Source organism: Oryza sativa, chromosome 2, assembly GCF_034140825.1.
Source record: "Oryza sativa Japonica Group chromosome 2, ASM3414082v1".
Classification (NCBI taxonomy): domain Eukaryota; kingdom Viridiplantae; phylum Streptophyta; class Magnoliopsida; order Poales; family Poaceae; genus Oryza; species Oryza sativa.
This window is the reverse complement of record NC_089036.1, coordinates 9,894,737-9,913,776: the sequence shown is the minus strand read 5'-3', so window position 1 is coordinate 9,913,776 and position 19,040 is coordinate 9,894,737. Positions and strand designations below refer to the sequence as shown.

At 40.5% G+C, this 19,040-nt stretch overlaps 2 protein-coding genes across 2 annotated transcripts; one reads left to right on the top strand and one right to left on the bottom strand.

Moving 5' to 3' along the window:
* Positions 1-5,320: 5,320 nt before the first annotated feature.
* Positions 5,321-7,398, bottom strand: LOC107275993 (probable indole-3-pyruvate monooxygenase YUCCA10). The gene is made up of 4 exons (XM_015769505.3): positions 6,707-7,398; positions 6,183-6,422; positions 5,948-6,070; positions 5,321-5,826 (listed from the first exon to the last, which is right to left on the bottom strand). Exons 1-4 carry the CDS (start codon positions 7,316-7,318, stop codon positions 5,647-5,649), a joined length of 1,155 nt encoding a protein of 384 aa, XP_015624991.1. The 5' UTR covers positions 7,319-7,398; the 3' UTR covers positions 5,321-5,646.
* Positions 7,399-16,718: 9,320 nt separating this feature from the next.
* Positions 16,719-18,199, top strand: LOC136355059 (uncharacterized). The gene has a single exon (XM_066307185.1). The coding sequence runs from the start codon at positions 16,790-16,792 to the stop codon at positions 17,897-17,899; it is 1,110 nt and encodes a 369-aa protein (XP_066163282.1). The 5' UTR covers positions 16,719-16,789; the 3' UTR covers positions 17,900-18,199.
* Positions 18,200-19,040: the final 841 nt, after the last annotated feature.

The window sequence follows — 19,040 nt, the reverse complement described above, 5'->3', positions numbered from 1 at the left end:
ATATGAAAAATGAAACAATTAACCATCTGTTTATCGATTGCCATTACGCAAAATTCATATGGAGAGCAGTTCAGTTTTCTTTTGGCTTATACGTTCCTACTAGCATTTCTCATATTTTTGATGGGTGGCTGTTAGGGGTGGACAAGAAGAAAAGTAAACTTATATTGCTGGGAGCTTTCTGCAATATGTAGGGCTCTGTGGTTGTGCACGAATGATATTGTTTGTGATAAATCGCCATCTATTTCATATATGCAGGTAATTTTCAGGGCAACATATTGGCTCCGGTTTTGGGCATGGTTACAAAGGTCTGATGAAGATGGAGATCTTTTAGAAATTGCATGCAGAAAGCTTGAGTCGATGGTTATGTAGCTTTTTACCAATTATGGATGGAGATTCTCAAATAGACTTCAATAATGTGTTCTCCATATATTTTATTGGTTATTTTTATCTTTATATGCTGGTCGCTATTATTTTTGGATTACGCTTATTTTGAGTGCTAGACTGTAATAATGGGCTGTAGTTCTTTTGAGAAAAGGTCGGAATGTTATATTCTATTATCTAGAAAGAACTGACGCGACAAATCCAAGTAGTATGATCGCATCAACTTCTGTGTGACTTACTTGGATAATAGAGCAAATTTACTTGCATTTCAAGATACTAGTAAATTACCTATGCGCTTCATTGAAAAAAAAGAATCGTGCTCTGTATATTATTGCACGCTCATCATTTGAAGGACATGTAGATTGACTCATTCCATATCCTTTAGCTATATGGAATTTTCCCTGGAGATCTTACCAAATAATATGAACATTATTTTTTTTAGACATTGTTCTTTTGGAAACGTTTAAATTTATTGAGTATGTGGGTTTCACCAACACGAAGAACCAATACGTTAATAATGGAGATAGTGGTCATAGATTCATTGCCACCACCACTAATTTGCAGAGTAGTGTAGATACATTTTACCTATTTTTACTCTAGCGCCACCTTTAGCCGAATTTTTAGTATACTAGCAAGATCACATTTCGCATTTCGTGGCTAGATTGGTTGGCAGTCCGGACGATGCATGCATATTATTGCTCATTATATATGCTGTAAACATCAATCCTTAAGGACAAATAAATTCATAATATATATGAGAAAAACATGAACATACCAGAAAAATAACTTATAGATCAAAGTCTCACAAATAGGATAACCACTATGTCGACGATTAAAAATGACAAAAATGTTATATAAAAAGAAAATTTAATACGAACAAACTTTTGACAGGTGGAGACAATTCTTGCACCACATGTTTGATTAACCTTTATTTTTTCAATTATGAATGGTTGACCCAGATATATACATAGTGGCCAAAACTTTGTATTGACAAGTCAACTTATGCTTAGAAATTTTATGAGGAATATGCGTATTGGTTATGGCCTCTATCTAATTTATTAGGAGATACACTCTCACACTTTAATTATAATGCAATACAGACAATTCCTCGTGTCTCTCTGAGTTTTCGCTCTATCCCTTCCCTTTCATGCTCTTGCTTTTGGGTTTTCCCTTATCTCCTGCATACCCCCGTTTCAATCCCCTCCATATCTTCCATACTCTTGAGTTTGTCTTATCACCGGCCTACGCCCCGTTTTAATCCTCTCTATACTCATTCTGTCATTTGGCCTTGAGTAAACCACTATATTTTTGTTAAGAAAAAACACTATATTGCCTCTCATTAGTTTATAAGTCCTAGCTTCTTATAAAAACTTACTTTTTAAGTTGAAAAAATAATTATATAAAACCAGAGGAACAAAACTGTTTGATGCAAAACTTAAAAAAAAATTAAACTGTTTGGAGTTAAATAATTTTATTACATACGATTTTTAAACTGAAATAGTTCTCATGTTGAGAATGAAATTCTTTAATCTAGCTAGCACTTTTTTTTGAGCAAACAACAGTATAGTTATTTCTAATAGACAACTTTGCTGAAATGGGCATAACAGGAATCGACACGAAAACTCGACGGTATGTATAGGATAAACTTGAGGACATATATATAAGACACATAACGAAAACCTAGGGACATGTAAGGAATTATCTAGATAATATCCGTGGACGCTATCTATTTAATACGAAAAAGTATGAGACTAAAATTCTGTCTTTATTACTACATAAAGAAGAAGAAGAAGAAGGAGGAGGCAAGTTCTATGGCCCTTGCACGGCTATTCCCTATGCTGTCCTAATCTACACCAGTCCCGCTTAACTTATCCAGTTATCCCCATCTTTGCTACTCCCAATCCCAATTCGAGTATATTTCCAGACAAAAAAAAAATCGAGTATGTCCCATCCTGTCTCTCTATACGGTGTTTCCTCTATTAACCTAGCATAATTTCCCTGTTTTTTTTCCTAACGGAGTACCATACTCCTGAAAAACTGAACAAGCCCGAGTCCGTTGAAAGTCCTAAGTATATCTTGCTGTAACAATGAAAATAAAATAAAGATATACAGGAGAAAAGCAATAGTCAATTGTATTTCTATTAGGGACGGACTGGAACAAAATAAAGAGGGTACTACTTACTTAGTTTACTTTACTTTGACCGAATTTAAGCTTATGTAGGTGCCTAAGTTTATATTGAGATGGGTGTACACATAGTAAAAATATGAAAGCTATAGCTTAAAAAAAAGTTTTCTTGACCGAAGTTTCTGGGCATTCCCCTCGTATACTCTAGTCCCACCCCTGTTCCTGTACGACCATGCACTTAACTTAGATAATACATAGTTCATTATTTTCAATTAGCGTATCTCATAAAAGATAAAACCCATACAATTGATCCCCACGAACTTTAACTAAAGCTAATTTTCTGCTACATGAGGAGGCCATGTCATCCCTTTCTATCCTAATTAAGCTGGATGAGTGCTTGCGGTTTGCCTATTTTACCTCGTGTAACTGACCCTCTATGCAATTAATTCCTCTTATGAAAATGCCATCATACGGGTGGATCAAAATTCCTTTCCTAGCTAGCAAACACTGATTGTGTCAACTCACCATTGGCACTCGACAGTAATGTGGTGCTGACCATGAGTTTTGCAGTCCAGTTGCTGCATTTTTGGCTGCTGTTAGTCAGTTGCTGAATTCAATCTTGAGTGTCAATCATAGTATTTTCATAACTTACTAGTTTCGAAATTGAAAATCATCGACTTGTAACAAGGACAGACTCTTATCTTAATTAATTTGAACCATTTGGGCCTTGGTCCCCTTAATGGATGACTAGATTTATTCACTATTTTGGGGATTAACATGGAAAAGTTTTCGGGCTGACATATATCTATCTATCTATCTATCTATCTATCTATCTATCTATCTATCTATCTCAAGTCGGTGGTAAAACTAACAGCTGATTGGACCACATGGCATAATTAATTTTATGATAAATATGAGAAGCATTAGTGAAAAAATAATAAAGAAAATATTCAGATTCCAGACTCTTCTAAACTATTTGCACGGCTTCTTCAATTGATTGAACTGAACAAATGGGAAAAAAATTGACCTATTCAGCTACAAGGTTTCAATGTTCGCGGATGATGTAGCTTTCTTCATAAGACCAGCACTCCAATCATAGATTGAAAACCTAAAGACCCTACTAGCTCTCTTTGGTAAAGTCTCAGGGCTACAAAACAATATTCAGAAAACTGAGATCCCCACCATTTTGTGTGCACATTTGAACATTGAACGTGCCATACAAAGCTTCCCTGGAAAAGTAAATGCTTTCCCAACAACTCATCTAGGCTTGCCCTTGCATCCAAGAAAGCTATGCAAGATTGACTTTGTACCACCGTTGGAAAAATTTGGATCAAGAATTCAAGGACGGAAAGGGCGCAACTATACCTCAGTGGGAAGAAAAACCCTTGTGAAATCAGTCCTTTCTTCAATGCCAATTTACTAGCTAACTTCCTTGCAAATTCTGAAGTGGATCATAAAAAAATTGACCAATTGAGGAGCGCCTTTCTCTGGAAAGGAACAGAACCGGAGAATACCCACTCATGAAATAGCCTGCTGAACTGACAAATGGTTTGCCGACCAAAAGACCTTGGAGGGCTGGGAATTCTGGATCTCCAAAAATTCTCGAGAGCACTACGTGATCAAATGGAAAGACGATTCTAGGCTATGGGCCTCAATGGAGCTTCGCTGCAATGATGTAGATCGCAAACTCTTCCATGCATGCACAAAGATCTTCCTTGGAAATGGTAAAAAAACATTTTTTTGGAAAGATAATTGGCTTCAAGGTCAATGTCCCAAAGACTTGCCAAATCTTTTCAATCTGGCGATAAAGAAGAACAGAACAATCTCTGTTGAGATCCACAACAATTCCTAGCTCACTTCCTTTAGACAAATAACAAATGTTGAAACACTCCACGAATTGGTTCAATTGGGCAATCTACTCACCTGCATCCAGCTTGCTGAAGACATTGAGGATGATATAGTCTGGACAATGAGCTCATCAAGAAACTTCTCAACAAAAAGTGCATAGCAAGCACAGTTCTTAGGATCAGCAATCAACACCCAAGTTCTTAGGATCCACAATCAACCCAATCTTCAAGTACAATTGGTCTTCGGATGCGCAACCAAACCAACGCTTTCTAGGATGGTTAATCATGCACCAAAAGGCCCTCACAGCTGAGAATGTCCTAATTAGACTTTGGCCGTGCGATTGGATATGCTCTTTGTGCACAAACGCCTTTGAAAATACATATCATCTATTCAGAGCCTGCGAATACACAAGACAAGTTTGGAGCTCGATCTCTATATTAAGAGGAATCACAAAGACTCCACCACAAGAAACTATCACTAAGTGGGTTAGCACCATCTCTACTAATGGAACACCAAGACAAACAAGATGCAACTTGGGAACTTTGATCACAACATGGTGGCACTTCTGGATACAAAGAAATGCAAGAATTTTCCAAGGGAATTCTAGGAGTGTAGAAGAGGTTGTAAACCTAATTTTAGAAGACTTAGAACAAAATGAATTTTCTTTCAAGCCCCCGTGAATATCTTTTTTCTCCTTTCTTTAATTCAGTAGCCCTTTGTTCTTTTCTGCTTCTGCCATTGTAATAATTTTAACTTTTACTTGTCCACCGCTTTACTCCACCATATATATCATAATGGATTTATACCTTGTATTTCTAGTAGTTTTGGATTATGCATCAGTAAAAAAAAAGCAAACTACAACAGGTCAGACAACTTTCAAAAAAATTGAAAATTTGAATATGCACATTCAGATATGGCTGGATGCTCCAAACCATGCAAAGTGCTAATCAGCTAAACTAAATAAAGTGTTTAGAACATATAATTAAACATTGTTTAGAATGATATTTGTAACAAACAAGCTGTCCATACAAAGACACAAGCCGTATCAATAAAGGAACAAAGTACTTAGGTCCCTGTTTGATACACTTATCTTTCACCTTTTCCATAAAGAGGCAAGCTATTATAAATGGAAGGATTCTACAATAGCTTCTAAATAAGCCAATCGAGTTATTTCCACTAGTTTTGCATAACAAAGTTGGATTTTAATAGGCATAAGTTGTCCAAACATAGTCATTCCTTATCTCCATGTTTAAGCTAATTTAACCATCCTTTGGAAACAAAAGGAACCAAATTTAGCAAGACACTTGATACATGGTGGCTCTGATGTCATCAACAATATTCTTGGCATCCATGGCAATACTGACCAATCCTCTCCTTGCAAACCCAGCACAATAGAGCCCATTTTCACCTCTCCAATGATTTGGAAATTTTTTCTTGGGAAAACCATCATTTCTAAACATGCTTTCACCATTCTGACAACAGCAAAAAAAGGATTATCCATTTGCAGTAATGAAAAAAAAATGATGTATGCTACAACAATATTATTGTCTAAACTAAGAGATTTGAAAAAAAAACTACCAATAATCTTTGTACCTTTAGCCATGTATTAACTGTGCTTTTGTAGCCCGTGGCAAACACAATGGCATCAAATGGAATTTGCCTCCCACAATGAAATTCAACATTGTTTGCATTTATCTTCAATATTCCTTCGAGCACCTAATAAATACATAAAACAACGGTGTTAAGGTTCGTCACATCAATTGAGGCTAAAAACTTCACTATCACCAAGCAATTTACTTTTATATCTTAAGAGTAGATGCACAATTACGTCGATAACTCCTCTAGTGATTAATTTTGCAGTGCCGACATCAATGACAGCAGATTTGCCAGTTTGTGACTTCAGTAAGAGAGGGCCCATTTTAGGCCTCATAATTCCATGCTTTGACAAGTCCCAAAAAATTAATTTTGCTGCCATTACAAGAAGAGGGTCCACAATTGTCACTGATAGGCCTAGATTTTGCACCATTGTCATCCCAAAACGTATTAGTTCTTTTGTCATTATGTGTACCTGCATTCAAGTTGCCATGAAACCATTATTATTTAGGGGGGAATATGTAGCTAGAAAGTGAGAACAAGTCGGCCTTGGATAATATACATAGAGATAGATAATAATATTCTTGGATAGAAATAAAGTTAAACGTTGAGAAATTTTGTACTACATCGATAATTCCCAGTTATATATGCATAATGGAACTACCATATTTCAACACTACTTAGATAGTCTACCTTGCAAAGAATCAGAACCCAAAATGAAGTGCATAAATGCAAGATGAATAAATATGATGTACATACCGGGCTGCGAACAACTATGGAGGTGTGGGCGCCATGTGTGGCAAGGTCGTAGGCGATCTCCATGCCAGAGTTCCCGGCACCAACAACAAGCACACTCTTCCCAGTATAGCCATTCCCGGATTTGTACGCTGATGAGTGGATAGCTTCTCCCTCGAACCCGGCGAGGCCAGGGACTAGTGGAATGCTTGCTGCGCTTTTCTCACCGGTGGCCATGATGAGGAACCGTGCAGTGAGTCTTGCTACAACACCGGTGTCAGTGTCCTGTGCTAGCACAGCCCAATGCTTCTTTCCTTGATCATATGTTGCTGACTCGACAGAGGTATCGTACCTTGGTTGGATCCCAAATCGGTCAGTGTAGCTGTCTAGGTATTCCACAAAACTCTCCCTGGGGACGTATGTCGGCGTGCCAGAGGGATACGCCATGTGTGGCAACTCGCAGAATTCCTTGGCGAGGTGCAATTTGAGGCGGTCATAGGTACGGTGGCGCCATAACGATGCGGTGCATGACTCACGCTCAATAATGGCATAGGCGACATGTTGCAATGTGAGGCATGCTGCCGTCGCTAGGCCTGCCGGCCCCGCACCGATGATGAGAACAACCACCTCCTCCATTGCCTCAATTGCTCATAATCACGTAACACAATGCAACTAGTGAACTGAAGTGGAGAACTGTAGTTAGTGATGTTTCCATGATACATACTAACGAGGAACATGGGTGTATTTGTAGTATGAAAAATGGGACGGATCATATTGGTAGAAATTATAGCAGGTAATGCATTTCTGGATTTGGACGTAATGTTTAATGAATCCACTAAATGCATTAAATGTGTACTAATGCTTGGGTTCTTATTATTATCTTGTTGCATTTATATATTGATATGATGATATCACATCATTTATGATTTGAAAAGGATATGGACAAGGTGTCTTCAAATACATTTATTAATTTCCAATGATGAGGCATATCTTTCTACCTACCTACCTACTCTATCTACCAATATTTATACATATATTAATTAGACACTTTCTACGAGTTCCCACGACATCAGATATATTTGACCATTGAATAACTAAAACATCTTATGTTAACTGTATATTATTAATCTCTATTATTTAATGTCATGTCCTAATGGGCCTTGCAAACCCATCTAATCTGTCTCCAACGTAAGTACGCATTCTTTTTCTTTCGGCTTATGTACGTGCCTTTTGTTTTAAAAAAATCTATTGCCGTAGCATACAGTTGATATTTCTTACGGTCACAAATAAATCAGCAAGTGCACGGATACTACTATAGTATTTCATCTAGGAGTATTCCAAGGGTACCATATTTATATTTCCGCTGGGAGGGCGACGGTGCAAAGATAAAGTTCATACATTCTTTAATCAAGTTACAATCATATTACATAGTCTGAACATGGGTTAATTGATAAATGATAGTGGGTAGTGTGACACACAAGAGATGCGTCTCTAATAAATACACACTAGGCAGTGGAGAGGAACTGTAGAGAGCTAAGGTTCATATGTACTTTTATATTACTAATATTTAATTTACACTTAACACTTTCATGATTAAGCTAGGACTTATTTCTAGGCACCCATGTACTACTGAGAGACCACTCCCTATTGGTCTTCCAGTGTGTTTATAGCGTTTTTATGAACCCCTACATATCCAGACATGGAGGAATACAAAGGACAAACAAGACTGTCACCACCTACCACCTACCTCAATTTTGTGGGGCATACCTGCATCCAATGACATTTAACTAACCTAACCACCATGCTTATGTAAATAAATAATGTGACTAATTCCCCCGGGACTCTCACCCTTTGGATGGCTAAGTTAGAACTTGTGCAACCTCATTTGACCATTACCGTAGTATAGAATTGACTAGCCTAATGGGTGCACCTAATGGGTGGGTGATCGCTCCGCTCGACCCTCCCCTATACCCCTATACGCTCTCTCCCCCTTCCTCCTTCCCTTCTTCCCTTCCTACTACAGTACACCATAAAATTTAAAAAAATAAAAAAAAAGTTGAAAAAATTTATGTATAGAAATACTATATATAAAAAATATTTGAATTCAAATTCAAATTTAAAATGGATATGTAAACTTTTGACTTATAAACTTTGGGTCTATAAAGTAATATTTGAATTCAAATTCAAATTTGAACGGGTATGTAAACTTTTGACTTATAAACTTTGGATCTATAAACTAATATTTGAATTCAAATTCAAATTTGAAACGGGTATGTAAACTTTTGACTTGTAAACTTTGGGTCTATAAACTAATATTTGAATTCAAATTTAAATTTGAAACGGGTATGTAAACTTTTGACTTATAAACTTTGTGTCTATAAACTTTAGGTGTATAAACTTTAGATGTATAGAAATACTATATATAAAAAATATTTGAATTCAAATTCAAATTTGAATCGGATATATAAATTTTTGACTTATAAACTTTGGGTCTCTAAACTTTAGATGTGTAAACTTGAGGTGTACAAACTTTAGGTGCATAAATTTACTAAAATAGGAAAGTAATGCGGTACCAAAAAAGGAAACCACGTGGAGGGAGGAGGGGGGATCGGCCTGATCGCCCCGGGCGATCGCTCGCCCAGTAGCAATCTCGTAGCCTAATCAGGTGAAGCATATAAATGAAGTATAAACCGGTGAAGCTAGTATATGAACTGTGAACACTAATAAGTAAAGAAGATAATTTCTTGATTGCAACTATAGTCTTACAAGAAGAGTAAAGTATTAAAAATATACCAGAATCTCCAAGAAGACTATAGGAACAAAGACTATTCTAAGCCTAACTCTCCTACTACTTGAGAGAATACAATATATGTGGAATGAGAGAATTGCTGCTTGAAGTGTATGTTGTGACATGAGAAACTCATCCCTATTTATATCCTTGTAATGATGGCTGTATGGCGGTTGGAGGCTGGGATCCACGCATAACCGCTATTGAGAGTGGCTGAGGGAGTGACACGTGGATCGTGGATATGAGAGGAGGTGAGGTCGGTTTGGCCCTAGGCCCTACCCCTCTCAACCGCCTTTCACAAGGGGATGACATGTGGGCCCCTATGGCATTTCGTAGTGATTTGGCTCCACTTTAGGTCGGTTTGATCTGACTTATGGGCTCATCAATTTGTGTGCTCGCACGTGATTCGCCGGAGGTGTGTTTCTTCGCATGCCAGCTATTTCTCTTTCACTTTAGTGTATGATTCCTGCATCCGTATTAGTTCTCCAATAGAAGTAGAACTACATCATTTATAAATAATATACGTGTAAGAAATGTTAGTTCTCCCTTTATTTATTTTGATAGTTGAAGGTCGATAGCGGCACTTAACGACTGTTTACAGATACCTCTGTTATCGTATGAATTACATTGTTTTGAAGGTTTGCGCCAACCATTAATTTGTTATTTAATTCAATTTCTCATGAAATGTGGGGTACTTTTCACGTGCCCACTGTTTTCATGATGAGTAGACCAATAAATTAAATCTTAACTCTATAAATTCTAATGAATTAAAAAATAGAATTAAAATTTTGCAAGTAAGAATTTTTTTTATTGTGTGTAGTAGAGCATAAAATATTATTTAAATAACATATATTTTGAGTATATCAAATTTTCCTATACTAGTTTAGCTCTTTGGAGAGGTATTTTGAGTCTTAAAATGATCTATTGATTAGTTGGATTTAATTATTATGAGTGTATCAATCAAATTTAGAATAAAATCAGCTATTGAAAATATCGTGGATTTTTTAGTTTTTACTACCATTAACGTTGTAGTGTTAAATATCCTAAAACATAATAATTATTAAATTTTCAAAAAATAAAATATTAATAAAGTCGTACCATCTTGGACCCTTAATTTAGTAGTTTCTTAAATTAATTTGAAATTTAAAATTAATAATTATCAAGTTGTAATTGACACAACAATCCTCTTTGATGAGCTAGGGCCCACCATATGCTGGGTAGTGGTGCACGGTCCAGTGGGCCACATCCACCTTGAAAGAGCGTATATGCCCCAAGTGTGTTTTGGTAAATTGATGATGAACGATTAACAGACTAATGCACTTATTGAGTGTACAAGGAAAGGGTTAGTCCAATGAAGAGCCGATGAAGATAATGAAGAAGAAGATGTGATATAAACATATTCCATTGTGATCCAAGGCTACAAGTAATAGAAGATGGCAAGATGTGGTGAAGGGTTGGCAAGACTTGGCTATACGATGGACATGGGAGAAGGGCAAGCATCGGCTAGTGCCGAAGGATCCGACGTAGTGTTGAAGGAGCAAATGCTTTGCCGAACAATAACGAACAGATCGAGGCCATGGGATGTCACACGTTGTTGAGGATCAATCCTTGGTGAAGAAGAAGCACAAGATCAAATGTCGAAGATCAAGATAATGTGATTCATTGATGAACATCAAGTCAAAAGCCATAATAGCATTGATCAAGGCAAAGAAAGAAGATGATGTGAAGATATTTGTATTGGTATAGCTTTTCTATTTGCTCTTGAGTTGGTAGGAAAGCCGTACTATAAAAAGGGATGTTGCTTTGAGTTATAGGAATGAGTTTGGTGCTCAAAAATCACATTGAAGTGTTTCTCATTCTCGGATTTTACATTATGGTGATTTTTGGAATTTCCGAAAAGGCCGTGCCATGAAAAATGCTCTCTGATGATTTTTAAATACTCATGAAAGTACTTTTCAGAATTTCCTAAATTGATATGTCCACAAATTGCACTCTAGTGTTTTTCGGATATTTCCGAAAGTGCATTTCAGAATTTTGAATTTTTGTAAGTTGATTTAGCTCTTATGTGATTTTCGGAATTTTCCGAAAACGGTTTCCGAAATTTCAAGAATTGCAAAATTTGTGAAAAAGTTCTCTAGTGATTTTTGGATTTTTTCCAAAAATATTTTTGAAATGTAATTTTCCCTCTTTTTTTTGGCTGAGTTCGTGCTAAAATTTTATGATGTTCAGAATTTCCGGAAAATGGAATCTTTGCCTACAACGGGTATATCTCAGGAAGTGGCTATAAATAGCCCCTCCACCCCCAATTCAAGGTTGCTGGTCCAATTGCTTATCTTGAGCATTGCCTTCTCACCTACTCCACCAATCTTCAATCTTGGATTTCGTGTGTATCAGTGGTTGATTTGAGTTTGTTTGAGTGCTTGGTGTTGACTTCATGAAGATTTATTAAGCACTCGATTCATCCTGAAGAAATTTTAGTCGTATTTATTACTCATGGTGGTTGAGGACACCTAGATGGCTAGGAGTCAATCTCGAGACACCGATTTATTTGTGGTGTGCTGAGGGATGTGAAGGTTAGATCTCACCTCTGAAAGGAAAAGAGATACACTTAGTGGAATGAGGAGTATATTTGTGCAACCTCACGAGGATAGGGTTAGAAAAGACCCGACTTATTGTGAGCTCCTCAACGGAGAGTAGAATCCCCTAGAGGATTTGAACTTCGGGAACATACCATCTTACAAGAATCCTGGTGATATATCTCTCTCACTCTTCTAGCTTTGCTATTTAGAGCCGTTAGTAGTTTTGTTGCTATTTGTGTGGCTATCCCTTTTTTACTTGCCTTGCTAGCTTGCTTCACGAGGAATTTCAGAATATCCAAAAATATCCTGGAATATTCGTAAAGTTTAGCTTTCGTATTCTCTTAAAAGTTTTAAATGCCTATTCACCATACTCTAGGTGACATCAAGGTCATTTCACACCTTATGTTGGTCCAAAGCCAACGGATCATAGGGCCCACCATATGTTGGGTTGTGGGCTCGTGGCGCACGGTAATTTGGGGGAAAAAGTCCACTTTGACTCCCTTAATTGTACGCCAAATCTAATTCGTACCCCTCAACCAGAAAACTGGATAGAACGACTCCCCGAACTATTGAAACCGGTGCAATTTGACTCCCTCAGCGGTATTGGAGGGCGGTTTTGCTGACGTGGCGGTGTTGACCTGGTCTTCGTCCCACGTGGCGCTTAAGTGGCATTAGAATTAAAAAAAATTGTGGGACCCATATGTCATTCACACACACACAATATATTGTGGGACCCATTGACATGTGGGGGCCCACATGTCATCCTTTCTCTCCAACCCTTCTTCCTCCTCCCTCTCTATCTCCCTTCTCTATCTTTTCTCTCCCTTTTTCTCTTCCCCATCGGACAGTAGTGTCGGTGAAGGGCGGGAGCGGCGGTGCCGGTGTCGGGGACGTGGGGGCGCAGTGGGGCGAGGAGGCCGCGGCGGCGAGGAAGGCACGAGGGAGCGGCTGGGGGAGGCGGCCGCGGCTGGCGCGGGCGGGGATGTCGCGCACCGGAGGAGGGGAGGGGGGCGCGGCCATAGCTGCCGGCCGCATCGGCGGTGGGGACGACATGTCTGGGACGCGGGGGCGCGGTGGGGCGAGGAGGCCATGGCGGCGAGGAAGGCACGAGGGAGCGGCTGGGGGGAGGCAGTGGCGGCCGGCGCAGGCGGGGATGTCGCACGCCGGGGAAGGGGAGGGGGGCGCAGCCGTAGCTGCCGGCCGCTGCGGCGGTGGGGACGACATGTCGGGGAAGCGGAGACTGCGGTGAGCGACGCGGGCAACACCTCCCCCTCCACCGCCACCGCCACCCCTCCTCCTCCTCCAGGCCCATCTCCATCTCCGCCGCCCCGTCCGACCTCCTCGCCAGCGTCGAGTCCGTCGCCTCCGCCCTCACCACCATTGTCCTCGTTACGAGTCAAGCCACTTCCTTGCCGCCACCTCCCCGATGACGACCCGGACTCCGACTTCGCGCCCGACAACCTAGACCTCCTCCGCAACCTTCCCGTCCCTGACCGCCTCCTCGTCGTCTCCGTGGGCGTCGCCGCCAACCTCCTCTTCGCCTTTCTCATCGTCTATGCCCTCGCCCGCCCGCCGCCGCCCCTCTCGTCTCCGGCCTCCTCGGCCGCAGATGGGGAAGGGGGAGAGAAAGGGGGGAGAGAGAGGGGGAGGGAGGAGGAAGAAGGGTTGGAGAGAGAGGATGACATGTGGGCCCCACATGTCAGTGGGTCCCACAATATATATTTTTTTTGTGTGAATGACAGATGGGTCCCATAATTTTTTTAAAATTCTAATGCCACTTAAGCGCCACGTGGGATGAAGACCAGGTCAACACCGCCACGTCAGCGCCACGTCAGCAAAACCGCCCTCCAATACCGCTGAGGGAGTCAAATTGCACCGGTTTCAATAGTTTGGGGAGTCGTTCTATCCGGTTTTCTGGTTGAGGGGTACGAATTAGATTCGGCGTACAATTAAGGGAGTCAAAGTGGACTTTTTCCTAATTTGGGACACAACCCACCATTAGTTGGGCCTCGTTCTACCATACATTGGGCCATGGGCCATGGCATAAAGTTCCTTGGGCCTCGGCTCCCTCATATGCTGGGCCTCCGGTTGTTTATTTATGACAAAATAAATTAGTGAAGAACGGTTTGTCAGGTCAGCGTGTGGCAAACTGCAAATTAAACCATGTTGTATTGATGCCATCAGCTTGTCCACGCGGCACCACCGTCTCAACCGGTGTGTGAAGTTTTTTGTTTGATCGGTGACAATCTGGAAGGTCATTAGTTCTTGACGACGGGCGGAGAAATCGTCGCAACCATTTGACAGATGCAGCATTTTGCACACATAAGGTAATCCCAAACAAAGCTTCTGCGGTGGTGTCCTTTCGTCACAGGCTAGGTTGTCACAAAATACTACTACTAGTTGTGACGGAATTTCGCTAATTCTTGATGAAAGTGTCTCGTCAAAGGCTAGAACCCTTGTAGCGAGGACTCTTCTAATTTTAATCTAACTACCACATTTTATATACGATCAGAACATAAATATTTTATTCTAAAAATAATAGTCCATGCAATACACAAGTTTTGTAGTGGTAGTAGGAGAATGGACGATTATAGGCAGTAATAAATGGATACAGTTTCTTGTTTTAAATTTCTTTTGGATGTAAGCCTGGGCCTGGTGTTTTGGACATTTTGAACCCTTTACAAAACTTATTTGACAAATGGACATCCTACAAAACTAACCATCGAAATAAACGGTCAGATCAACCATATATAGAGGATTTTGTCTCTCATTACCAAGGTTCAAACTCCCAACTTAATTCTATTTTATGGATTTTTTTCTACCACATCCAAGAGATAAAAGTTCAAATATATCCTCAAACTTACATCCAAGATAAAAGATTACATCTTGTAAAGTGAACAACCATGAGCTCATGATATACATGTACTCTATCTGTTTTTTTTAAATATACGATGCCATTGATTTTTTGAGATATGTTTGATCATTTGTCTTATTTAAAAAATATTATGTGATTTTCATTTGTTTTGTTGTGATTTGATTTATTATTAAAGGTTCTTCAAGCATGACTTATATTTGTTTCATATTTCCACAAAAAAATTGAAAAAAAAAGACGAGCGGTAAAACATATCTAAAAGAGTCAACGACGTTATACATTAAAAAAACAAAAGTAGTACTACCTTAGACCATGCTCTAAAGTCTAACACTTTATATCCTTTCTTCTCAACTGTGTAGGCACGAGTTAGGTAGGAGGTTAATTATCCACTATTTTTCAAGCATTGAGGCAGTGGCAGACCCAAGAATTCTATGCCTTGCCGGAATACATGGTGATCGGTCATTAGCGTCGCCAGATCATTGGGCCTAGGGTTTGTCATAGAATAGAGGGGATGAATAAGATTTTGCTTAATATGGTTCATCTAAAGGCGGTCCATGAGTGGCATATCAGTGAATAGCATGTTTGTGGAAGACGAGTAGCATGATGGAGTAAGATTGCCATTACGCTTTCTCATCTTCCATCTCAAGCATAGGTGCAGGTTTGTCAATCGATATGAACCTATTTTTAAGGAACGGACGAATATGGCAGGAAAAAAATGTACGAAATGTATGACGACTTATCATCAACTCATCATAGGTGCAGGTTTGTCAATCGATATGAGGAACATGTTTTTTCGGAATGGAGAAATGACGGAACAAAAAATATTGTATATCCTATGTGAAATGTAAAGTGGCTCTTATCACATCAACTCATCAGTATCGTCAAACATTGATGACATGGCATGCTTGGTATAGCATGACAAGAGCCTAGCTATATGCTTCGTCAAACAAAATTGTATCTTGTACTCTTCGGGAGTTTTGCTTGACAGCTGAAAATTTGGCGCGACTTGGTTGACCGCATGAACAAGTCTGTTGTTCTCTTTGTGGGGTGTTGAGCCAGAAACTTGTCATCATTTTTTCATGGCCAGCTGCGATTTCACAGGGTTACACTCTGTTCAGAACCCGTATATGTCATAAAAAATGGAAGCTTTGGTGGCACTTTTCCTCAGGCTGCCATGCAAAAGGCTCAACGGAAAGTTTTTTTTTTTTTCACGCAGGAGTGATCGATCTTGATTACTTGGTTGATTTAGAAGGAGAGAAACGTCAGGATCATCGCGGGAATCACTAAATCTGCCATGGAGGTCCATTGGTGTGTATTGGGGAAGAACGGTGGGCATGACATATTGCTGGTTTTGAAAGCATCATGATCGAAGAGATACATAACGGTTAATTACATTTTGATTGTGTCACCCCAATGTCGTTTGCCGGTAAAACCCCTTTCTTGTTTAGGATTGGGTTACTTCCATAACAACCATATTTGCTGTATTATATAAATTATCATCATAGTCTTAATAAAATTTGTCGGGGCGTTTTTTTACCTGCCCCAAAAAGAAAAAAAAATTGTATCATATATATATACATGTAAACAGAACTAACTATTTTAAATCGCTCCGCGGAAAAACTGTGCGGGAAAAATGTACTATGTTAGAACATACCAAATTTTTCTAGGCAATAACCAGTTCACATGCAAATTAAGTAGACCCATAATAACACCCAATTATTGATTTTCTCCTAATTTGATTTATCAAAATTAATTTTCTTGACTACAAAAGGACCCAAATGTGCCTTCTAACCAGACGAAATTCACAAACCCTCGCACATCTACAACCCTCAAGGCGGCGGCGCATTTTCGTTCCGCCGACCGCCGCCATGGCCAAGATCTCTCCCCTCCACAAGGTTATCGACGACGGCCGGTGGGCCGCCGAGCGCCTCCTTGGCCGCCTCATCATCCTCGCCCACGCCGCCTTCCTCGACGCCGGTTTCGTGGCCGCCGCCGACGCCGCCGCCGACCAAGAAAACTCCGTCAGGCTCCCGTCGGAGGTGGGGAGGACGGCCGCCGCGCTCCCGCTCAGGTACGCCGCGCCGCAGCTGCTGCACCGGCCGGACGCGGCCGCCGCCGCCGTCGCGCTCAAGCTGCGCGTCCACGGGCGGCGCCACCTCGTCTTCTACGTGCGCGTCGACGGGCTCGCGGATCTGTGGGTGGCGGAGGAGGACGCGTACTGCTTCTGCGTGGACGCGCTCGCCGCCGCGCGGCTCCTCGCCGGCGGGCTGGACGCCACGGCGCGCGCGCTGAGGCGCGACCCGGCGCTGGGCGCGCTCTGGGGCGCGCTCACCGACGGGCTCGTCCGGCGCGCCCTCGCCGACCTGTGCGCCAGGAGCGGCGTGCCGCTGGGCCGCACCCTCCTGTCGCTCCCCACCGACGCCATGGCCGCCATCCTGTCGAGGCTCGAGGATGGCGAGGACCTCATGGTGGTGGAGTGCACCTGCACCGCGCTCCGGCGCCTCGTCGCCGAGCTCGACGCCGTGCTCTGGAAGCCCATGTACGAGGACGTGGTAGACGCGCGGCGGTTCGCCGGAGTCGTCCGCGCCGACGACGAATCGCCGGAGATGAGCTGGAAGGAGAGGTTCACGGCGGCGATCCATCGACCTATACCTATTAATATCGGACCTCATGCAGCCACGGTGAACCTCGCATGGCTGCTCGATTTGGAGGCGGCAATTGTTGAAATGTGGCACAATGATCATGTTCCAGTTCCACCTCAACATCCAGTCGTCCCTCTCTCCGACGACGACCGCTCCGACTCGCCGGAGCTGCCGCCGGAGAGTGTCCCTCGTCGGAGGAGGAGGCAGTGGAGAGCAATGCCGAGGGACTTCAGCCATGGCCGTGCACTGGTTCATGGTGGACACAATAACCAGCGGCGTGGCGGCGCCGGCGCGGTTCACTCGCCGTCTTCCCGCTACCGATGGAGCCGCCGCTGACCGCCGGCGATGTACTTTGGGGGATTTCGCTGTTCAGGAGCTCTTAGAGGTGGGTTAAAAGAGTTCCCCTCTTATAGGTGTTTCAATGGAACAATGCTCCGTTTTTTCTGTCATGTTTGTACCTTAAAAATCCAACCTATATTTAGGTTCTTTATATGCATGGTGATCTCAAAATCCGGCATCAGTTACGAGTTTAGTTATTGTTCACTCTCCAGCAAGTAGACAAATGAACTATTAAATGGGTTTTTATGTGGTCGACGATTGTATCTTTAATAATGAACTATTAAAATCGCGCATCCGCTACTACATATCATTATTTATACTTTCATGTGTATGATGTTTTGTAGAAGATTTATTACACATATTTATGGTCTAATATATATAGTGTTCAGTAGGAAAATTATAAGTTTATTATGGATTTTTTTAGTGTCCATCGATCGATTAGACTTTAGACAAGTGTAATAATAAGAGAGTGTACTTTTATATATATATATATATATATATATATATATATATATATATATATATATATATATATATATATATATATATATATATATATATATATATATATATATATATATATATATATATATATATATATATATATATATATATATATATATATATATATATATATATATATATATATATATATATATATATATATATATATATATATATATATATATATATATATATATATATATATATATATATATGCTTGTGCACATCTATTGTATGGCAGTGATAAGTGATCTAGTACCTCTAAAAGACACGAATAAAGCATGTTTGGATCCAAGAATCAGGTAGGAATCAATGAATTGGATTTGATTCTGGAAATTTTGGCTTTGTTTAGTTGTACGTTAAATTGGAATTAGTTGTAATTAGTGAACGACAGTGAACTAATGGGTTGTTTGATTTGCTATCTCAAGGTGAAGTTGCTGGTCTACCATACGTCTGGCAGTAGCATGTGATTTTGGTAGGCTCCCTTAGGCTTTGTTCGGTTAATCTCTGTGAGAGAGGGATTGGAGGGGATTTATGCCACACCTATTGTGATGTGGAATTATTTTCCCTCAATCCCCTCCTATTCTCTTTGATCCCTTCTAAACCGAACAAGGTCTTAGCTTGCCTGGGTTTT